General features: G+C 43.2%; 1 protein-coding gene across 1 annotated transcript in view; it reads left to right on the top strand.

Annotated features, from left to right (window-relative positions):
- Positions 1-1,723: 1,723 nt before the first annotated feature.
- Positions 1,724-25,034, top strand: part of LOC143288460 (uncharacterized) — a 76,336-nt gene continuing 53,025 nt past the window's right edge. The window contains exons 1-2 of the mRNA XM_076596979.1: positions 1,724-1,810; positions 4,262-4,513. Of these exons, the coding sequence (XP_076453094.1) occupies positions 4,367-4,513 (147 nt within the window). The 5' untranslated portion in view covers positions 1,724-1,810; positions 4,262-4,366. The remainder of the gene's footprint in view (positions 1,811-4,261; positions 4,514-25,034) is intronic.

Here is a 25,034-nt window from a genome sequence, read left to right as displayed (position 1 = left end):
AACAAAAGTTCTGCGGGAAACTATCGTCCAGTCAGTCTAACATCAGTTATCTGTAAAGTTTTTTAGGGTTTTATTCGAGACGCTCTCTGCCAACATTTAACCAAACATGATCTGTTATCTAGAGAACAGTTTGGATTTACCAGAGGGCGCTCGTGTGTTACACAACTACTTGTTACATTACAAGATTGGTTAGTCATGCTAGATGAGAAGGTACCAGTCGATGCAGTCTACCTTGATCTAAGGAAAGCTTTTGATACAGTTCCCCATCACAGACTCATGAATAAACTAGGAGGCTATGGGATAAAAGGCAAGCTACTTTTGTGGATCAGAGATTTTCTAAATGGAAGATCACAGTTTGTAAGTGTAAATAGTAGTAAATCATCAAAGGTTAAGGTAATTAGTGGTGTACCACAAGGTAGTGTTCTTGGCCCAACCTTGTTCATATACTTTATAAATGATATGCCTGGTGAGGTAGATTGTAAAGTAAAAATTTTTGCAGACGACACCAAGGCTTACTCTGCCATCCGAAATACAGAAGATAGAGATCACTTGCAAATGTGTATACATAATCTGGTTAAATGGACAAATACTTGGCTGTTGCAATTTAACAGCGAGAAATGCAAAGTTCTGCACCTTGGAAAGAATAATCCACAGTATCAGTACACGATACAGGAAAAGGGGGTAACTCGAACAATGGATAGTACAACACGGCGGAAAGAGATTTAGGGATCACAATGGACCCAGAACTAAGCTTTGAGGCACATATAAATAATATAGTGAAAAAGGGAAATCAAATTTCTGGTCTTCTTGTGAGAACTATAACTAATAAATCTCCCGAAATTATGATTCCATTGTTCAAAGCTCTGGTTAGACCCATTATTGAATATGGAAACTCAGTATGGTGCCCTTACCTTAAAAAGCACATAAATATGATTGAAGGAGTTCAACGCAGATTTACCAAGTGTATAACTAGTAATACTATTAGTACTCGTGATCTTAGTTATGAGGAGCGCCTGGCTCTTTTTAATATGCCTAGCCTTGAGTTTAGGAGGTTAAGAGGTGATCTCATTGAAGTATATAAGATTATGCACAATATTTATGATCCTTGCACCACCTCTTCATTGTTTACTATGGCTAACTACGATAAAACACGAGGGCACAACTTCAAAATAAACAAAACTAATTTCGTAACTAACCAGTTCCGCAAGTTCTTTACTAACCGTATCATAAATCTGTGGAATAACCTTTCCTATGACACCATCAATGCACCATCGGTAAACGCCTTCAAAAATCACATTGACAAAAAGTTTAAGAACCATGTATTTTCCACAGAGTTAAATCTTTACTGAGCTGTAGATAAATATAGTATACACTATGCCAGATTTAAACAAGGGTTTGTTCACAACAAGTGATCCAAAAGCACATAATGGACACTGATTACGAGGGCAAAAGGCTTTTAGCCTATAGCCAAACATTTCTGTGATTCTGTGATTGCGGAGATTTTGAATTGCAGGGCATTTCGTGACAAAGTGGTATTCGTCTCCCACTCGATTCATGTCACAAAGATGACACAATCTTGCTTCTTGTGGTATGTTCATGTGTCTCCCTTTCTCAATTGGTAGTTTGTGATTACTTGTTCTGAGTTTCAACATTGGGATGCTGTAGCACAATGGCAAAATGTCTATGGAAGTTAACTGCGTTGAGAAGGGACGTAACTGGGCCTAGACAATCCCCAGTCCAATATGGCGGGAAGCACGCAGGTGCTGCTTCTTATTCTCGCCCGTCTATCTGAAGCACGCTGATTGCAGAGGTGATTATGTTCCGGCATTTGTAATGTAAACGGGTAAATGTCACACTTTAGCATCCGAAACTCCAGGAGCTGAATTTAGGATTCTCAAGTGGGATGGAATTTAGGTAATGTCGCACTTTAGCATCCTAAATTTTACTTTTAGTATCCTAAATTCCTGGAGCTGAAAATCATTAGGATGCTTAAGTGCGATTATACCATTTATACGCTTGCTCGTCTTAATACCCTCCTATTCTAGCTGCCGGTATCACTGGGCCTGCATAATCAGGTCGTTACTTTCGAAAACAAGTTCAAACAAAATCTGCTTGAACTAAAACAGATCGATGCTGATAAAATTGAATTTATATAATATACATATATATATATATATATATATATATATGTACTACTACTAGTGTACTGTATGATATGCAGTTTAAAAAAAGAGAAGAAGTTTCTACTGGCAGTACTGGTACTGTAGTATTTGGGTCTTGGAATAGCCCATTAACTGGAGTAATGTGGGCACTGGTTCCAGTTGGGTAGCTTATAGTATACATGGAACTTATTAAAATAACTTAGTAGCTACCAAACTGATGTAAAATTTACATTCCAGTTGCACACATTTGATAGATAAAAAAGGACAAGAGAGGCAAGGTTTTCATGACTCCCGTGATACACACTTTAAAATATTTTTTGTTGTTGAAAAATTATCGTTAGAATGTTTTCTGTATAATGTAATTGGTATTATAAAGCTTCGTGTGAAAAAACCCCAAAAAGATACAAAAGCAGATTCAAACCAAACATGTTCGGGAGACAGGAAACAGTCTTACTCCCATTGCTAATCTGAGTCTACAAATGATCTTCATCATTCATGGGCTGCAACTCCTATGTTCACTCATATGTACACCAGTGGGCTTTTACATGCATGACCATTTTTATCTCACCATGTAGGTAGCCATATTCCGTTTTAGGGGGTGCGCAGTTGGACTTTAAATCTGAGGATCCCGGGTTTGAATCTCTGTAACGGCGCCTAGTGGGTAAAGGGTGGAGATTTTTCCCAGGTCAACATATGTGCAGACCTTCTGCCTGTGCCTGAACCTTCTTTGTGTGTACACACAAGCAGACAATCAGATACACATGTTAAAGATCCTGTAATCCATGTCAGTGTTAGGTGGGGTTATAGAAACAAGAATATACCCAGCTTGCACACCCCCAAAAGCAGCGTTTGGCTGCCTACATGGTGGGGTAAAAATGGTCATGCATGTGAAAGCCCACTTGTGTACATGTATACAAGTGAACGCGGGAGTTGCAGCCCACGAACAAAGAAGAAGAAACTGTATTTCCGGATCATGAACAGTTTATTTTGTTGAGGTTCAGAATCTTGATAATGGTTGGGTTTTACTTTTATGAATATTTTTTATTTTGGAGTTTCTGTAGTGTCACATTTTTTGTTTTTTTCTTTTCTTTTTAATGTTGTGGGTTGCTAGCCTGATGTACAACTACAACCCTCCTTTCTCATCCTGGATGTGGGACCAGGCAGTGGTGGAGTTCAAAGTAAAGAGAATGTTTAAACAGATGTTATACTGGTGGCATTCCTTACAAGTTATATATAGATATATTGGTGATGTGATATTTCTCACATATATATCATACTGGTGACATTTTGGTGAGTGGTTACATATTGGTGATGTGCTATTACTTTCTTATATGACATTCATATTATTTGCAATAGTGATCACAAGAAATGATGAAGGTTAAGTAATTTCCCTTGTCAGCAGTCACATGTCACGTGACTGCTATCACATCATTCTTCTATGCATATTAATTGGAAATTTCTGGTGGTATGATGATGTCATAAATGTGCTATGTATGAAACAGAGGAGAATGCGTTTGTTATCAAAATTTTGGTTTGAAAATTGTTAAATTTTGTCTTGAATCATTTCTTTGTGAATTATGTTTGAATTGTTTCATTGTTTGTTAACATATCTCATGTATATTAGGGACATCTATTGTGTTTAAGGAATTTGCAATTTGTCTCACATCATGAATTTCATTCGTGACATTTCTGACATCTAACAACAAATAGTAAAGTAAACAGATCAGTGACATTTCTATGTTGTGTGTTGAATTGGTAATATTTCCAATGTAATGAATCAGTGACATATTTCACGTCATGTATAGGATTAGGAATATTTAAATGAGAACCCAGAGAGTTTAGTTTATTCTGTTTTTATAATTATTTGATTTTGTTGTGGTTTGTATGATTTTGCATTTATATACATTTCATTTACTGCAATATTGGTATTACATGTTATTGTAAATGTAAGAGTGAAACAGACTAGAAATATATTTCTTCTCATACTGTCAGTTGTCAGAAATCCTTGTTCTCAGTCTTATAAATAATAATATTTTATTTACCAGGTAGTGATACATGTGTATCATTATTTGGATTTTTTGTTTTGTTTTTTGTTTCAGAATTCCAAAAGCTTGCTGAAATCCTGAAGTGTCAGGTGTCACTCAGTGTGAACCGACATATAATTGCAGATCTGCTGCTGTGCATTTCTGTTTGGTTTGTGCAAGATGGGGCCTGGCAGTGAAGGGGGGGAAGAGTTTGTGGTGGAGGAAGTAGAGCCAGATGTTTATAACCCCACAGGCATTGAGCCACCTGTGTGGCAGCCAGCTCCACAGGACATTCTTCTCATGTTTGAGCAGTTGGAGAAGGACCAGGTGAGGAAATTAGGACGGCATCTTTTTCTGTTACTACCATTAATATTAATTAGAAAATGTCTAAACGCGTATGTTTTAAGCATTTCTTAGCATTCTCAACCACAGTCATCATGCCACAGTCCTCATCCTTGACCACAGTCATCATCCTTAACCCTCTGCCTCCTGAACCACCCAGTATGGCCTGCCAGATGTGCCCAGTTAAAGCCCTGAACCATCTGGTACGGCCCGCAAAACACAATGTTCAGTTACCTTTTGCTTTTTGCAGTCCCATAATCGGCATTATTTCCTTACACTGCCACCATTTTCAGGTGGATCGGTTGAGACGTTTCTGGACTATGAATTTTTAAAATTGATGATTTTTTCAACAAAAGGACTAAGAATGATTGTTTAGACATGCCTTCAGTTATGGGCAACTGTTATTATGAGCTATCTTTATTTGTAGCTGAGTATTTAGAGAATTTAAAAAAAAAGTGTACACACACTACAGATCTCTCAGTGACGGTCAGTTTTCATAATCTTTGATTCGCACACTGCTTGAGACTTTTTAAGAACACATTGGCTGTTTGAAAAAATCATTCTTCACAGTTAAAAGTCTTCCCAATTTACCTGTACGTAAAACTGTGATGTTTTCTGCATATCACTAGCTGTCTTCTGCAACAAAATAGAGAAGGCGTTCTTTATGTGATTTTTTTCTTTTTTGTGTGTGCTTGATATGTGTGAGTTCAGTGCGGAGTTACTTTCCTTCTCGTAGGATTTTGAAGTTCTCTTGGGATTTTTCTGACAGGGGCCAGAGGGTTAAACACAGTTGTCATGCCACAGTCCTCATCCTTAACCACAGTCATCATGCCACAGTCCTCATCCTTAACCCTTTCACTTCTGGAACTATTTGTGATTTTTGCAAATGAAATCACCAACCTCTAAAATAAATCACAAAAATTAAAATTATACTCAAAAGTATGTAAAAGTATACATTTTTTTTTTAAGGAAAATGAATGTAGAATATAACTTCAATATAATAACTTTAGTTTTGACAGGATTTGATAACTCCCAATCAGGGAAAGATAACTAGGATTTTTAGGGGAAAAAATTTCCCTGAACCCAAAACAGAATATTTTGGGGGAAAAAAGAACAAAATTCAAGTTTGTTTATTTAATGGATGGAAATGATGCTAAAATATTAGCAAATGTATTAGACACAACAACCAAGTGCAAGTATGTTGTTTCTTGCACTATCATGTTGTTTTAAACATGAACACTTTAAAAGACCTGTTTATCCTAGACTTAGACATCAAATTCTCGTTTGAAGCTATTGCTACGCTGCTACACATCAGTACATAAAACTCTGTGAATGTCTGGTTGCTGGCTATGCATTTCACTCACGATGCGGTCCAAACACAGAGCCATGGTGGTTGTGTTTTTTCTCTTCAACAGGTGACACACATTTTTTCAGCTCATGGGATTGCGTTTTTTGTTTTATTCTCTATCACTGCCCGCAGGTGTTCTCATAAATGCATGAAGCAATGGCAAAGCCCAAGCACAAGTGCCTATAATTGAACGTGTCTTTCTTTCGCCATCCAAAATGGCAGACAAGAAATAATAACATGATACTTCAGATGAAGAATCAGATTGTGAAATTGTGCAGCCATCAACATTAAAGTCGAATTGTAAAAAAAGTCAAAAGAAAAAAAAAAAGAAAGGGGGAGCATGAGTTTATCAGTTTGTATCACCAGAAATACCCTTGTCCTGTGTTGTCAAAGAATGGGCTATACTTTGTTTTCTGCACGATATGCAAAACTTGCTTCTCGTGTAAGCATGGCGGGTTGTTTTATTGTACTCAGCGACGCAGTGCCAAGACACATGTGGACAATGATAGAGCCATTGGAAAGTTTAAGTCCATGGCTTCATTTTTTCAGCCCCAAATGGTAGAAAAGAAAAATACAGTGGAAATACAGCGGACCAGGATGTCGTGAGGGATGAAGTAATGATATGCTGGCTGATCATTGATACGAATGCAAACACAGTATCAGTATTACTATTATTCAGTGACTGGTGGTGTAAATTTATTGTTTTATTTGTGATTATTTTTTATTCAAGAACATTCACCTTGAGCCCAGTGGACAACACAAGTTTAGTTCACGGATTTTCCTAGTTGTTCAGTCAGTCAGTTTGAATCATGTTTATAGCCCACAGAACTACCGAAGTTTAGTTTCATGGTCTGTCCTCAAGTTCTTCAATCAGTCAGTCAGAATCCTGTTGTTTATACTATTTTAGCCCAGTGGACTAATGTCTCATATGTTCTCGAGCGGGCTTTTTACCTTGACCGTTTTTACCCCACCATATAGGCAGCCATTCTCTGTTTTTGGGGGTGGGCATGCAGGGTATGTTCTTGTTGACTCACTTGTGTAAACAAAGTGAGTATGTTTTAACCCGGTGTTCGGTTGTCTGTGTGTGTGTGTCTGTGTGTCCGTGGTGAACTTTAACATTGCAATTTTCTCTGCAAATACTTTGTCAGTTGACACCAAATTAGGCATAAAAATAGGAAAAATTCAGTTCTTTCCAGTCATCTTGTTTAAAACAATATTGCACCTCTGGGATGGGCACAAAAAAATAAAAAAGAAGCCAAATTATATGCAAAGTGCATTTACTGTTATATTTATATTTTTTGTATTCTCTAAACTTGGCACTTTGATCTGATATTCTGACACAACAAGAGCAGTCATTATTATCATTTTTTGTTCAAACAGGAACTTCTTTTGCTAAGCATGGAAGTTTTATTTATTTTGCAAATGTTTTGGTGCAGATTGTAAAAAAGGGAAATTAATCTGTAATTAATGCTAGGGGACTTAATTTGCTTTAAACTGATCTTTCTCATCTTAAACATTACATTTTGAAATTATACTCAATACATAAAAAGCTTGTGTGTTTTACTCTCAGTGTACAGGGCTTTCACTATGTTCATTCGCCCAAGTGGTCTTTTTCTGAAAATACTAATATCAATACGAGTGGACTTTACAGATCTATTGGCTGAGCCCTGAAGGTCATGGGCAAAAATCAGTTGCGTACACGTATTTATGCACATTCAAAGCGCGTGCTCACATTCTTCGTGAATGCGAATGACGCCATTTTGTTTCAAGTTGTTGACCTGCCTGTTCAATCCTATATTCAATGGACATAACATGTGATGGAAAGTTGGAGAAGGAGACCGTTAAGTATTTATTCAGAGAAAGATTTGTGAACGCCTCATCACTTACTGGATTATGCCCCAAACTGCCATAAAAATATCCACAGAATCAGTCGGAATTCACAGTTAAAAATTGTAAACCATTCGAGTTAATACCCTTGAATTGATCACGATGAAACGTAAAAAATTCCAATCTTGACTTTTCTCAAAATGAAGTCCTTTTCACTTCTTACGACGTTTAGAAGTACTTGTACTTGACTCTACATGTTATTAGTTTAACAAAATACTAAATTTTCATATCAACTTTAAAACTAAAAAACTAGAATGAACATAAAAGAGAAATTGAATCGACTGTGTCGTACTATATTCCCGGTGGGTGTAACTAAACTTGTACATCTATCTAGATCTAGAGAAAACGGCTAAATGTTGCAGTGTGATTGCAATAATATGATTTAAACAGAGTTCTCACTGCGTATACTGCAATTGATTTATTGCCCTTTAAAAAAATATGTTCAAATATTAAATTTTAGAACGTCAGTCAAGGAGCCACGATAGTGTAATGGGTAAGACAGTTTCTTCTCACCCGAACACGCGGGGTTTGAATCTGGTTAGGACTTTTTTTTTTTCTTTTTTCTTTTTTTTAACCCGAAGCTTTATAATAACAAATACAGAACACATTTTAACGATTAGATTTAAAAAAAATTTTTTTAAGTGTATCACAAGTGAGTCTTGAACTGTTGAAGGCCTTGCCTCTCTTGTTTTATAGTTTGTTTTCATAGCAAAAATAATGTGATTTGTCTTTTGCTTTTAATAAAACTAATTGATTTTAGTTTTAATCAGATGCATTGTACTTTGTTCTCTCCATTATTAGATCTTTTGCTATGCTGGATACTGCAGTCATCACCCTACTTTGTTTTCAGAGGGTCCATCCTATGAGAATGTTCAGTATGGGTGCCAGGTCTTGTTCATTAAAATTATGTTTTAGTGTTTAAGGGTAAAAATCTCTCTTTTTTTGTATGCTTCTTCATTTTTCCAGAATTCACCATTATTCTCCTCCAAATAAGCCTTTAGAAAATATAATAGTACGGTAATCTTGTTCAGGCTTGATGCTCTGTTTTGTTGAGCTCACGTAGTATTTTCAGGCTCCGGTCTGGGCAGAAACAAAATTTTCAGGCTTCGGTCTGAGCAGAAAATTTTTTTTCAGGCTTCGGTCTGGGTGGGCAGAAAATTTTTTTTCAGGCTTCTGTCTGGGCAGAAAAAATATTTCAGGCTTGAGTAGGTCTCTCTGCTTGCACCCCTGCAACCATACACAAACCCTCCCACCTAACACAAACATTTAATTACACATAATTAACCGTGACCCAACTAGTGCAGACTCCGGCAGGGGTCTGACATTCCTGTCCTGTGCAAACTACTATCCGCCTATGCGGAGAAAACGAAACTACGGCCGATAACCTCCCGGAAGTAGGTAACCTCCCCTTTGTCCCGCTGGCTAGCGCCCACTTTTTCCGGCAGCCATTATGACTCCTGTTCCTGTGCTCTCCATACGGCTAAGTTTTTTTTCGTATTTTCTGTCTGTCGGTCGATTCTCTGTCGTTCTTGTTTTTTGTCAAATTTTGTCTTGAACCAGGTCACATAATTATATGGTTTGATTGGGATATCGGGCTATAATTAAGGTGCGATCGCAGTCGATTCGCGGACACTCTGGGCCCTCTATTTCTGGCCCTCTCAACAACGCCAACCTGCCGCCTCCTCCACTTCCTTCGCTTCCTCTGGTCGACTCCAGACCTCCACCACCTCCTGCAGCCTCTCCGGCGACTCCTAGAGGTACATTACCCCATACTCAGGTCAGTGGTGCCATTGATGCTTTCCTTTTTCAATTCGCGAACGAACTTGACGCGATCCGCGTTTCTCGGCCCTGCCAGTCGGCAGGACACCTGAGTTGATCTCCTCTAACACTTTTCCCATGTCAACAATGGAATGTGCCATAACCCCTTTGGAAAACAACACCATACACTGGCTTTGGATCCGCACGCTAGACTGGGCCCTATGCATGATGCGTCCGTGGTGGTGGCCGTGACATTGGCTCACGCGCCCCCCACGCGGCATGCCTCTTCCGTCTCGGATCCTATGGCAACCGAGGCGCTTAGGGATGCCCTCCCCAGGGGTAGAGAGGAAGGTAGACCACTAGGGGACATGCTTGCCCATGCGTGTGCACCCTCCCCTTGTCCGATTTTCCAATCCAAGGGAGACAACTGCTTCGGCACCCTTGCTGGTGTCCACCGCAGTTACTTCCCTTTACTGGCACGGCCCCTTGCCAACAGTGCAGGTGTGTGCACGGTCCCTTCAAGCTTTGCGGTGATGACCCCATCTGCCACACCGCCGGTTGCTGCTGTTTCCCATCCACTAATGGCGTCTCAGCAAGCTGCTCAACCAAACAACCAGCAACCCTTTGTGAACTTGCTGCGGCAATTATGCACTGGTGCCACACCTAGCGCCTGCTCCACCCCTTGCGCACAGAGCAGATGCGTGCACAGCCCATTGAGCTTTGGCAGTGCCGGTTTTTCCTGCCCCACTGCATATCTCCACTGTTACCCAATCTAATATCGGCAATTCCACGTCGGAGTGCCTCTTGATAACTCGATCCTGCCACTCGGCAGTGCTCAGGCCGATCTTGTCTATCCCTTTATCCGTCAACACACAACAGTTGAATGTCGGTCCTCTCGCAGGAACTATTTGTGCGATTGGACCGCCGTTCACCTACAGGGGGATGCACATCCCACGGCAAGCCGATGGACTTGCCACCCCCTCCTCCATGATGCCCATAACACTGGTTACGGCGCCATCATGCCACATGTCCCGACCGTCTCGCGTCCGATGGCAACCGATTCGGGTCGGGATGCCCACGGCACTAAGGGACATTATTATTATCGGTTACGGTGGCATCGATCCACGGACTCTCGCACGCAGCATGACGCTCCTCCCTCTACAGCGAGGAAACGTCACACCAGGGGATATGTGCTCTAAAGACACCATCCTTTTCGCCGAATATCGGCGCCAAGGGAGGCAACTCCGCATTTGTAACCGACACAGCACGTCACTCCTGCCCCCCCGTGCTGTCCACCAGTGATGTTTCTTCGATTTCTCATTGGGTCCTCATGCCCATTCATGGACTTTACACAACTTTGCACAGCAACTGCACCTTTCTTGCTGTTTCTCAGGCTATTGGCGACTGAACTTTTGGGTTCTTCATCCCCCACACAGGCACACAGCCCTCAGCAGGCAACCAGTCCTATAACCATTCTCTTCTTGTTATACACAATAACAGGAAATAAATCACAATATTTCCCCTTCTATCCTTTTGATTTATTATCACAATCAACAATCACAAAATATATATATATAGCTATATATATAGCTATATATATATATATATATATATATATATATATATATATATATATATATATATACATACATACAAACCGAAAAAAACAAAACAAAAAAACCCCAACAAATATATATATATATATATATATTTATATACACACCAAAAAAAACAACAACAAAAAAACAACATACACACACACACACACACACACACACACATATATATATCTATGAGATATCTTGCTACATTTGTACACATTTCTGCTTTCGCTTATAGATGTATACTTATCCGTCAGTATACACGTGTGTGCGCTTATGGGATAGGTTCAGACAACTTTCATATTAACATGTACAATTATATTTCTATCTCTTTTCATTGACATCTATTCATTCAGATTCCCAACATAGCAATATAGGCACACTTGCATTTGCGGCCTTCTGTTCACAATGCCCTGAACTCTCTGCGCCTACGTACTTGCGCTTTATTCATATGTGTATGTACATCTCATATTTAGGTGCATACACAGATTCCTTTCCATTACTCATTATGCACACTTACCCATTTACATGGCTATATCTGTGCACGCTACACGTATGCTTATACAGCCGCTTATTTCTTGTGTTTCGATCTCTTGTCATTGGCATATTTCTGACATCATTACTTGAGTTGATGGAAGTTTATAATCCCTTTGCACATATATGTATTCATTTTCATAAATTCATCCCTACCTTGCTTTCAGAGGCGACTGCACTCGCAGACAAAACTGCCTCATTCACGCCTGAATGTATGCTCCTTCACATTTTAGTAGTGGCTGGTCCTTAGGGACCCACACACCCCCTTCCCACCCACAGGGCTAAGAATGCCCTCTCTTGGTGCATGGAGGGACAAGGCAACCCAACTCATTTGCCTGCAACAATCAACCATAGGGCTGGAGATGCCCTAACTTGGCACAAGGAGGGATGAGGCAGTCCAACTTAGAGGTGCCACTCCGGACACACATGCCCTTCATTCCTTCTCAGTTTGTAAGGCATCCCTTCTTCCCTCCCTTGCCTACAACAACCCTTGGTTTGCACCACTGTGGTTGTGACAACAGCTCCTCACAGGCCCTACATCCTAGCCAGCCTTCCCATGAAGGGGTGTCAATCTTTGCCTCCCAAATTTTAGCGGACCCAAAAACTGCCCACTGGGCAGGAGACAATCACCTAAGCCCATCTCTTCCACTCCTCTCTAGTAGCAGAAGGCCTGGGTCATAATTGTTTTCCTCTACATTTGGGAGAAAGGCATATTGACGAGGACGGATGCGTCTCACAAAGCACAATGAACCATCCATTAGCCACAGGGGTGTACCTTTCTGCCCACTCATACCAGCACGGCAGATGCCGCTTTCAAGCACATCAGTTCACCCCATCACCTTGCTTGAACAAAGATCCAGCATCAACGTCTCAAACAATTGGCGTTTGAAAGCACTTTCTGCACTTGGTCTTCCCTACCCGATCTTTCAGCCTCAACACACAACCACTGCTGTGGTTACAGATGGGCATTCCTTCTCAAGCACTGTCTTTCCAATGAGACACTTCCAGGGGTTTCTAGCCTAGGCAGGCTATCTCATCATGGAGCCCCAGCCTTCAGTCAAGGGCCTGTCAGAGGATGGCTTTGTTGTCAGTTTGGAAGCAAGCACCATGTCTTTCAGACACACGGTTGCACCACAAGACCTCGTCAGCTCTTTCCGGCTTCCTTACATTGCAACATAACCTGCATGGTGGACACCTTCATCCCTCAGGCACACAGCAGTTGTTTCCTGATTTACCCATGCTGATTGGTGTCCTCCTAGGAACAATATATGATAATCAGTCGTGTACGACAGTCACCATCAGAACAGCAGAGGAGGCAACTGCTGTCCCAACTATTCGGGCTGGAATTCGATTATACAATTTCTAGTAGAGAGTGTTTTGCCCAAGTTGCATCCCCGGTCCCTCGATCAAGAGGGCCTTAGGACTTATCATTGGGACGGATCCCAATGGCTAGTTAGGCCCAAGGCTACAGCACTAAGTCCCAGTGCAATTTGACTTCCAGTCTGATAGACATAGGCTCATGAAAGGCTAAGCTGCAAATGATTTCCCTTTGCAATTAAGAAACCACTGATAATACAGCTCTCACTTTGCAGTTGGCCATACTGGAAACGTATGTCAGATCAATGCTTTGATGTAAATAGCCAGTACAACACATCTTGAGCCACTTACCTCCCTGCCCCCGCCCCGCTCCATCCCAGACTCAGTGCGCACCACACACAGCCAGAGGCCTGTCATGGATCTGTTCCCCTTTCTCACTAAAGAACCTTCAGCAAAAAATTGTCACCATGGAAACCCTCTACCTTTTGGAATTCCACCACTGAATGAGACTCAGTGACCTGTGGGCACATGAATTGCACTTCCACAGCCTGATCCAACCCAGCCATTGACTGCCGACAACTTTCTGCAGGTTGCTCCAACATGCCTCACTCAGGTAGAGAAGCCACCAAGCCTTCCGTAAGCCCCTTCGTGATGGTACCTACCTGGGCAGTTACACAACCCTGTCCCGGAGACACCAGGGACATCAAGTCTTTTGTTGCAAATGTTTGCCATTCTAGGCATAGGCAACATACCAGTGCTGACATTTTTTGGCAACGACAAAAAAGTGGGCGGGGGAGCGCCCATTGCCTGTCAGCTCGCATGGAGGAGCTCTACAGATCTGGCTGTCATGCCTAAGGCAAGCCCAACATGGCGACCTACCTCTGTCTCGTGCCACAGTTTCCTTCAAACACAAAAATCACACATCCAATGTGGAATCATCAGATCAAACCACATGTGCACCTCCTTGCATTGACGCTCAACCGCGCTCAAATGAGACAACCCTATAAGGGTACGTGTTTCCTTCCCTTCCTTTGATTCAAAGGGCTCTCAGTAAAGTGTGAATTCAACCCACCAACCCGATTTTCTTTGCGCTACATTTATCAGCACAGCTGTGGTCCACAGACCTCCCCCACAATACAGCTGCGGACCTGTCTTCTTTGCCCGCACCAATATCCTTAGGTGACACAGTACACTCTACTTTCGTCGAATTCTACTTGAGGGACATCTATCGCTTTAGGGATGATGGCTCATCGACTTCTACCAGAGAGACGTCGCACGCCTGCGGGATGATGGCTCAAGAGGCATCGCTTCTGTGGTAGTTGCACAACAGGCCTTCACAGCACACAGACAGTAGAACAGGCGAACCCTCCACCTTGTCGCGCTATTCTGCACTAGTTGGGTGACGGTTAAGTATGTGTAATTAAAAAGAAATTTTCTATCTAAAATTATGTTTAAATAACATACTTACCGTGACCCAAATTTAAGACCCTCCCGTCCTCCCAGCTTCCTGTTCTCCCTGCTCGCTGCGCTGGTGATGGCATATTGCCGTCAAAAGAGGGCGCTAGCCAGGGGGACAAAGGGGAGGTTACCTACTTCCAGGAGGTTATCGGCCGTAGTTGCTTTCGTTTTCTCCGCACAAGCGGATAGTAGGACAGGAATGTCAGACCCCTGCCGGAGTCTGCACTAGTTGGGTTACGGTTAAGTATGTGTAATTAAATGTTCATTATACTGTAGAACTGGTGTTGTGTGCTGGTCGTGTTGTTCATTGTACTGTGGAACCGGCATTGTGTGCTGATCGCGTTGTTCATTGTATTGAGTAACTAGTGTTCTGTGTTCATCACGTTGTTCACTGAACTTTGGAACCAGAGTTGTGTGCTGCTGACATGGTTAACTCTATGGAGATGTAGTTAAATAGTTCATGTAGTTTTGCAATGATGGGCAAATATTGGCATATTTAAAAAATTCAACACATTTTAACCTCCCCTTTGTCCCGCTAGTTAGCGCCCTCTTTTTCCGGCAGCCATCATGACTCCTGTTCCTGTGCTCTTATACGGCTAAGTTTTTTTCCGTATTTTCTGCCTGTCTGTCGATTCTCTGGCGTTCTTGTTTTTTGTCAAATTATGTCTCCAACCAGGTCACATAATTATGTAGCTCGATTGGGCAATCGTGCTAAAATTAAGGCACGATCGCAATGGATTCGCTGACACTCTGGGCCCTCTACTCCTGGCCCTCTCAACAACGCCAACCCGCCGCCTCCTCCACTTCCTCCGCTCACTCCGGTTGACTCTAGACCTCCACCACCTCCTACACATCCTCTGGTGACTTCTAGAGGTTTGTTGCCACACACTCAGGTCAGTGTTGCCTTTAATGTCATTTTTATCGATCCGCGAACGCACTTGGCGCGATCTGCGTTTTCTCGGCCCTGCCAGTCGGCAGTGTACAAGTCAACCTCCTCTATCTCTTTAGCCATACCCACAGTTGCACCAATGGAATGTGCCACATCCCTTTGGGGAAACAACACCACAAAAAAAAAGAAAAAAAAAGCAGATTGTTTTGGATCCGCACATTAGACTGGGCCCTATGTGCGGTGTGTCTGTGGTGGCGGCCGTGACATCGGATCATGCGGCCCCCCACGCAGCATGCCTCAACCGTCTCGGATCCAATGGCGACCGAGGCGCGTAGGGATGCCCTCCCCGGGTGTAGGGAGGAAGGTGGACCACTAGGGGACACGCACTCCCCTCCTTGTCCGGAGTGCCTGATCCAAGGGAGGCAACCCCTGCTTTGGCACCCTTGCCGGTGACCACCGCAGTTACTTCCCTTGCACCGGCACTGCTTCTCGCCTACAGTGCGGGTGCGTGCGTGCACTAATGGTGTCTCAGCAAGCTGCTCAACCAAACAATCAGCAACTCATCGCTAACTTACTGCAGCAGTTATGCACAACTCTGCTTCCCCGTGCCACACCTTGCGCCTGCACAGCCACTCGCCCACAGAGCAGGTACGTGCACGCCCCATTTGAACTTCGGCAGTGCTGGAGTCTTCTGCCCCATTGCCTAACTCTGCTGTTACCCAGACTAATATCGGCACTTCCACGTTGGAGTGCCTCTTAATAACTCGATCCTGCCTCTTGGCAGTGCTCGGGCCGATCTTGTCTATCCCTTTATCCATCAACACACAACAGCTGAATGTCGGTCCTCTCGCAGGAGCTATTTGCAAGGTTGGACCGCCGTTCAGCTACAGGGGGATGCACATCCCATGGCAAGCCGACGGACTTGTCACCCCCTCATCCACGACGCCCATAGCACTGGATTACGGCGCCGTCATGCCACATGCCCCGATCGTCTCGTATCTGATGGCGACCGATTCGGGTTGCGATGCCCTCGGCACTAAGGGACATTTTAATTATTCCCCTTGCGGCTGTTTCCACCTGTGTCGGTTACGGTGGCATCGAACCACGGACTCTCACACGCAGCATCACACTCCTCCCTCTACAGCGAGGACACGTCGCACCAGGGGATATGTGCTCTAAAGACACCATCCTTCTCGACGATTATCGGTGCCAAGGGAGGCAACTCCGCATTTGTAACCTAGGCGGTTGAAGCTGTAGTTACTTTTGCCGACACAGCACGTCACTCCTGCCCCCCGTGCTGTCCACCAACGATGTTTTCTTTCGGTTTCTCATTGGGTCCTGATGCCCATTCATGGACTTTACACAACTTTGCATAGCAACTGCACCTTTCTTGCTGTTTCTCAGGCTATTGGCCACTGAACTTTGGGGTTCTTCATCCCCCCACACTTGCACACAGTCCAGTAGGCAACCATCCCTATTACCATTCTCTTCCAGTTATACACAATAACAGGAAATAAATCACAATATTTCCCCTTCTATTCTTTTTGATTTATTAAAAAAAAAAAAAAAAAAAAAAAAAAAAAAAAAAAATTGTGTGTGTGTGTGATATATATATATATATATATATATATATATATATATACACATATACACATTTCTATTTACACTTATATATATATACCATATCTTGCTACATTTATACACATTTCTATTTACACTTATAGATGTATACTTATCCCTCGGTATACACGTGTGTGCGCTTACGGGATAGGTTCATACGACTTTCATATTAACATGTACAATTTTATTTCTATCTCTATTCATTGACATCTATTCATGGAGATTCCCTACATAGCAATATAGACACACTTGCAATTGCGTCATTCTGTTCACATGCCCAGATCTCTCTGTGTCTACATACTGGCACTTTATTCATATGCGTATGTACATCTCATATATAGGTGCATACACAGATTCCTTCCCATTATGGATTATGCACACTTACCCATTTACTTGGGTATATCTGTGCACGCTACATGTTTGCTTACACGGCCGCTTATTTCTTGTGACTAGATCTCTTGTCATGTCATTGGCATATTCCTGACACCATCACTTGAGTTGATGGAAGTTTATAATCCCATTGCACATATATGTATTCATTTTCATAAATTCATCCCTACCTTGCTTTCGGAGGACGACTGCACTCACAGACAAAACTGCCTCATTCACATCTGAATGTATGCTCCTTCACATATCAGTAGTGGCTGGTCCTTAGGGACCCACACACACTCCCTTCCCACCCACAGGGCTAAGGATGCCCTCTCTTGGTGCATGGAGGGACAAGGCAGCCCAACTCATTTGCCTACAACAATCACCCACAGGGCTAGAGATGCCCTAACCTGGTACAAGGAGGGATGAGGCAGTCCAACTTAGAGGTGCCACTCCGGACACATATGCCCTTCATTCTTTCCAAGTTTTAGCGGGCCCAAAAACTGCCCACTGGGCAGGAGACAATCACCTTAAGTCCATCTTGTCCACTCCTCACTAGTAGCAGAAGGCCTGGGTAATAATTGTTTTCCTCTACACTTGGCAGAATGGCATATTGACGAGGATGGATGCGTCTCACAAAGCACAACAAACCGTTCATTACCCACTGGGGCATACCTTTCTGCCCACTCATACCAACACAGCAGATGCTGCATTCAGGCACATTAGTTTGCCCCATCACCTTGCTTGAACAGAGATCCAGCATCGATGTCTCAAACAATTGGCGTTCGAAAGCACTTTCTGCACTTGGTCTTCCCTGCCCGATCCTTTCAGCCTCAACACACAACCACTGTTGTGGTTACAGATGGGCATTCCTTCTCAAGCACTGTCTTTCCAATGAGACACTTCCAGGGGTTTCTAGCCTTGGCAGGCTATCCTGTCCTGGAGCCCCAGCCTTCAGTCAAGGGCCTGTCAGAGGATGACTTTGTTGTCAGTTTGGAAGCAAGCACCATGTCTTTCAGACACATGGTTGTACCACAAGACCCTGTCAACTCCTTCTGGCTTCCTTACATTTCAACATAACTTGCAGGGTGGACACCTTCATCCCTCAAGCACACAGCAGCTGTTTCCTGATTTACCCATGCTGACTGGTGTCCTCCTAGGACCAGTATTGATAATCAGTCGTGTACGACAATTACCATCAGATCAGCAGAGCAGGCAACTGCTGTCCTGACTATTCGGGCTGGAATATGATTATACAATTTATAGTAGAGAGTGTTTTGCCCAAGTTGCATCCCCAGTCCCTCGATCAAGAGGGCCTTTGGACTCACCATTGGGATGGATCCCAAAGGCTAGTTAGCTCTCAAAGCTACAGCACTAAGTCCAAGTGCAATTTGACTTTGATGTAAATGGCCAGTACAACACATCTACAGCCACTTTCCTCCATCCCAGACTTAGTGCGCACCACACACAGCCAGAGGCCTGTCATGGATCCGGTCCCCTTTCTCACTAAAGAACCTTCAGCAAAAATTGTCCCCATGGAAACCCTCTTCCATTAGGAATTCCACCACAGAATGAGACTCAGTGACCTGAAGGCACATGAAGTGCACTCCCACAGCCTGATCCATCCCAGCCATTGACTGCCGACAACTTTCTGCAGGTTGCTCCAACACGCCACACTCAGGTAGAGAAGCCACCAAGCCTTCCGCATGCCCCTTCGTGATGGTGCCTACCTGGGCACTTACACAGCCCTGTCCCAGAGACACCAGGGACTTAAGTCTTTTGTTGCCAAATGTCTGCCCTTCTATGCATAGGCAACATGCCAGTGCTGTCTTTTTTGGCAACAACAGAAAAGGGAAGTGGGGGGTGGGGGTGGGGGGGGGGGGGGTAGCGCCTATCGCCTGTCAGCTCTCAGTCTCATGGAGGAGCTCTACAGATCTGGCTGTCATGCCTAAGGCAAGCCCAACATGGTGGCCTACCTCTGTCTCGTGCCACAGTTTCCTCTAAACACATATACCACTTCCACTATCAGCCCACAACCGATGTGGAATCATCAGATCAAACCACATGTGCACCTCCTTGCATTGACGCTCAACCACGCTCAAGTGAGACAACCCTATAGGGTATGTGTTTCCTTCCCTTCCTTTGATTCGAAGGGCTCTCAGTAAAGTGTGGATTCAACCCACCGACCTGATTTTCTTTGCGCTACATTTATCAGCACAGCTGTGGTCCACAGACCTCTCCCACAATACAGCTTCAGACCTCAGTCTTCTTTGCCCGCACCAATATCCTTAGGTGACACAGTACACTCTACCTTCATCGAATTCTACTTGAGGGACATCTATCGCTTTAGGAATGATGGCTCAAGAGGCGTTGCCTCTGCAGTGGTCACACAACAGGCCATATAGGAGGTTATCGGCCGTTGTTGCTTTCGTTTTCTCCGCATAGGTAGATAGTAGTTTGCACAGGACAGGAATGTCAGACCCCTGCCGGAGTCTGCACGAGTTGGGTCATGGTAAGTATGTTATTTAAACTTAATTTTAGATAGAAAATTTCCTATGTGATCCCCACACAACACTGGATCCAAATCCACACGAGCACTGCTTCCACAGTAAAATGTACTGCGCGATCTGCACATAACACTGGTTGCACAGTATAATGAACTACACGATCAGCACATGACACTGGTTCCACAGTACAATGAACAATGCGATTCGCACACAGGATCTAAGAAAGTTGCCGGCCGTTCAGCAACAATTATAAAAGCAATAAATATCCCAGCACACAACACTGGTTTCACAGTACAGTGAACTACGTGGTCCACACAAACACTAGTTCCACAGTACAGTGAGCAATGCGATCCGCACGCAGAATTTAAGAAAGTTGCCGACCATTCAGCAACAATTATAAAAGCAATAACCACAGTGGTCATGCAAAACTCCTCATCCTTGACCATAGTCATCATGCCACAGTCCTCATCCTTAACCACAGTGGTCATGCCACACTCCTCATCCTTAACCACAGTGGTCATGCCACACTTCTCATCCTTAACCACAGTGGTCATGCCACAGTCCACATCCTTAACCACAGTGTTCATGCCACGCTCCTCATTCTTAACCACAGTGGTCATGCCACACTCCTCATCCTTAACCACAGTGGTCATGCCACAGTCCTCATCCTTAACCACAATCATCATGCCACAATCAAATCATAGTCATCATTCCAAAGTCCTCAATCTTAATCACAGTCATCATGCCACAGTCCTCAACCTTATTCACAGTCATCATGCCACAGTTCTTTTGAGTGGAAGGCTTGAAGCGGTGACTAGTTCTTATTGTAATTTTTTTTTTTTTTTTTTTACCGTTGAAGTAGTTGCTAACATGGCGATAGCATTGAGATGGCATTAGTGGTCTGCGAGGCTCTAAGCACCATAGTTTGATTTGAGGCCATGTGTGAGACCGCTGCAAGGAGGAAGAGGCATGTGGTACCTGTTCAAAGGTGGTTCACCAGGGCGAATGCAACAGTCCAGCCCTTTGTGTCAACTGCGGAGGCAGTGACCCGTCTTCTTCTAAAGACTACCCCATCTGAAAAAAAGAAGATGAAGACGAAGAAGAAGGTATATTTTGAAGCAAGGAAAACTGTATAGGCTGCTTTGCCAAAGGCAGAACCATCATACCACCCAAGATTGTGAATGTTGCGGTCCACTGGCATCCACAGGAACGTAGACAGAAGTACCAGTTAGAGCAATCAGGTCGTCGGCCTCATGTGGAGGCACTGTTTCCACCCCTTCCCATCCTGCACAGCAGTCCTCAGGGGTGGAGGCATGGTATCCGCCTCTTGTCACCCCCTCATCCTGCCTCTCGTCAGCTGACCCCTTGGGAAGGTGGGTGTGCCCAGATGTATCCCCCTTCCAAAACCAAGTAAAGAAGGAAAGCATGCGATCTCAGCAGGGTCAGGGAGAGCTGAGGTGGGTGATGTTCTGGCTCGGCCAGACACAGACATAGCTGAAGTAAGTGCAACAAATTGATTTTCAGTTTCTAAGTGACCGTGGGCCATCACAGGCAGAGGTAGAGATGGACTAGGAAGCTGCTACAATTTTACCCAAACTTTTTATGGCAATAATCATTCAGTGGAATATCCTTGGTTTTAACGCTAACTTTCAGGAACTCCAGTTTGTTATTCTTTTGAACCTTCAGTGCTGGCACTGCAGGAAACTGCAGAGAGATGGCAAGATTTTAACTCTTTCAGGTTTTAAAGCAGTTAAAATGTAGAGTGATGGCCTAGAGGTAACGCGTCCGCCTAGGAAGGGAGAGAATCTGAGCACGCTGGTTCGAATCACAGTTCAGCCACCGATATTTTCTCCCCATCCACTAGACCTTGAGTGGTGGTCTGGACGCTAGTCATTGGGATGAGACGATAAACCAAGGTCCCATGTGCAGCATGCACTTAGCGCACGTAAAAGAACCCACGGCAACAATAGGGTTGTTTCTGGCAAAATTCTGTAGAAAAATCCACTTCGACTGGAAAAAACAAATAAAGCTGCACGCAGAAAAAAATACAAAAAAATGGGTGGCGCTGTAGTGTAGTGACGCGTTCTCCCTGGGGAGAGCAGCCCAAATTTCACACAGAGAAATCTGTTGTGGTAAAAAGAAATACAAATACAAATACAAACCCGCTCAACCTAAGCAAGAGGGATTGAAGGGAGGCGTCACTCTGTTTTTGCATAAGTCTCTTTTTAATTACACATACTTAACCGTGACCCAACTAGTGCAGACTCCGGCAGGGGTCTGACATTCCTGTCCTGTGCAAACTACTAAAGTCTCTTTTATGTAGTACCATTTCTTTAAACACACCTTTACAGGCGGTGGCAGCCAGAGTCACGTTCGATAAAACTATCACTGTCTGTTCAGTCTATCTTCCTCCTTCTGTCTCTGTTCTGAGGCAGGACCTCGTGAACCTTGTCAACCAGCTTCCACGACCTTTTTTGCTGTTGGGCGATTTCAACAGCCACTCCCCACTCTGGTTGTGAGGTGACTTCAGCCTGAGGTCTTCTCCTTGAAAATTTTTTAGACATGGACTTACGTTGTCTAAACAACAAATCACCTGCCTACTTTCATCTTCTGGGAAGCTCTTGTGTCTAGATCTGTCAGTCTGCAATCCATCGTTGGTCCTGTACTACAAGTGGAAAGTGCACGACGATCTGCACAGGAGTGACCACTTTCCTGTCGTCCTCCATTCCACAGATGTGGAAAGTGACTCTCTGCCTGACAGTGTGAACTTTCACAAAGCTAACTGGGGAATTTTTACTTCCAAAATAAGAGTGTCCCAGACGGACAACAAGCTGTTCCAAATTTGTCCAGACCTAAAAGAGACCGACCCATCGGTGGTGAAGAATCTGTGCTCTGCACACAGTGCACCCTTTTCTTACTCATTCATTGAAGGGGGAGGAGGCCCCTTGATGTATTCCCTGTGATGAGCCTCTCACCACGTGTTCCTTGACTGCTGGGATCTGCATGACGTTAGACACATTACAAAGCGGATTCTCTGAAGACTTTGTTTCATGATGTCCCTTCATGGACGCTGATGGACTTCTTGAAAGAAGTGAACATTTTTAATCAGATTTGAATGTTTTAAACTCTGGAATGTTTTTAAATTTTGAGTTAAAGTGGTGACTAGTTTTTATTGTACTTCTTTTACCCTTGACTTGAAGTAGGTGCTAATGTGGCGATAACCTTGAGATGGCCTTTGTGGTCGTCCAGGCTCCAAGCACCATAATTTGATTTGATTTGATTTGCTATGCAGTAATTGTCCCACTTTCTGCGGAATCTTTTCCAATAGCTCTCTACAGTTGCTGTCATGCCCAGAACGTTTTTCTGGTACAGGTATGCTTGATGTGAAATGTTTTTGCTGGTTCTCACTCATGTTTGCAGGATTTGCAAGGACTGTTGATATCACCAGTAATGCAAAACTTCAACTGTGCTGTTGGTATCAGTCTGTCACTGGCAATGCGAAGTTCGACTGGCGTCACAACTGAATTTGAAGATCGTTATCACGGTAGGTCTAATGTTTTCACCAAAAAAAAAAAATTTATAACTGCAAAGCGTCACACACAAGAGACTGGCTGCAAAGGATCCGTAATTTCTTCTGGCATGGGGCATATGAATAGAACCACAAAGCGTCTCTGATACGATCGAATTATGATGTCACACACAAAATGGAAACCAGTCCATTGGCAGGGCTTGGAACAACTGAGAGCCTAAAGGGTTAGAGTTTGACCTTACTGTTTCACAGCTACCACTTCTGACGTGTGATTTGTGTATGGGTGTGTGTGTGTGTGGAGATGCATGTGTGCAACACAACAAACATTCATTCTTGCAGAGCACTCATAAGACATGAAGATACCGACATGTTTAGAAGCCTTTTTGCCTGGATGTTTCCTCCGAAAGGTACCAAGTTCAGTTGGAATCATTTAGTACTACATGAAACCATATGTGAATACAAAGCTAACCTCACAGTTTTGGGGGTCTTTTTTTCTTCTTTTATTTTTCTTACACACTTACATATATACAAATTTGTACACAGTCAGTGAGTCAGACAAAAATATTCAACATGTATGCACTAAAGCCAAGCAGATCTGTTAGATGTGATCTGTAAGTTTAAACGATAATTTTTTATTTTTTTATTTTTTTTTTATAACCAGTAGAGTGCCTATATATAATAATATAATAAGATGTCAGCTGTCCTACAAAAAGTAGTGCCATAGTGCCTATAAGATGCCCACTGACAGCCCATTTGATTGTAATTCAGTCCATCTGTCCAGTCAGACAGCGTTTTTGAACAAGTATCTGTTGGATGTGATCTGTAAGTTTAAACGATAAATTTTTGATTTTTTTTTTTAACCAGTAGAGTGCCTATAAGATGTCAGTTGACGTCCTACAAAAAGTATTGCCATAGTGCCTATAAGACGTCCACTGACGTCCTGCATATGTTCCGATTTTTCTTCCAGTTGACTTAGTTCAGGTCACATAAACAGACTCTGAACAGTTAGTTGATGTGTCTGGATTATAAAAAATACTATTCAAATGAACATACATCAGGTAGAAGACCCCTTTCTACTCTATAATGATTTACTAACTGACCACGTGATACGCGCGTGGAAAAGGGGATTGCATCATGATCATGTGCAAAAAAAAGACATTGAAAATTGTCCACTAAAGGAGGTGGTCACACTCACAGTCAGCAGATTTACACAATTCTGAAAGCTCTGCTTGTATTACTTAAGTTGTAATTATGGACAGCGTTCGCGACGGAGAAGGATATCTCATGTCTGATGATTGGTTTGGAAATGAAGGTGATTGACAATGACAGTGACGAAACTGACAGCCCTATTTCATGGTAATTCAGTCCATCTATCCAGTCAGTCAGTGTTTTTTTGAACAAGTGGCTATGACTGACAGAATATGTGCAGTGAGCGTTGGAAGAAGGGGAGGAGAGGGAGAGGAGTGATGTAAGACAATAGGTCGAATGTCAGCCAGAGTTCATGAAGGGGGCGTGGCTTTTAGGAATGAGTGTGCTCACATTTCAATGCAGGCTGTAGGATCGACAACCGCTATTGCTCCACGATTTTCACGAAACACAGGGTGGAACCTGCATTGGACGTGAAACACATGCTTTTTGTTTTTCAAGCTTTTTTTCACTGAATCAGTGGTTGACTCGTTCATTTATTTA

The sequence above is a fragment of the Babylonia areolata genome, chromosome 12 (assembly GCF_041734735.1).
Source record: "Babylonia areolata isolate BAREFJ2019XMU chromosome 12, ASM4173473v1, whole genome shotgun sequence".
NCBI lineage: Eukaryota > Metazoa > Mollusca > Gastropoda > Neogastropoda > Buccinidae > Babylonia > Babylonia areolata.
The sequence above is the reverse complement of the archived record's forward strand: the minus strand, read 5'-3'. Positions and strand labels throughout refer to the sequence as shown.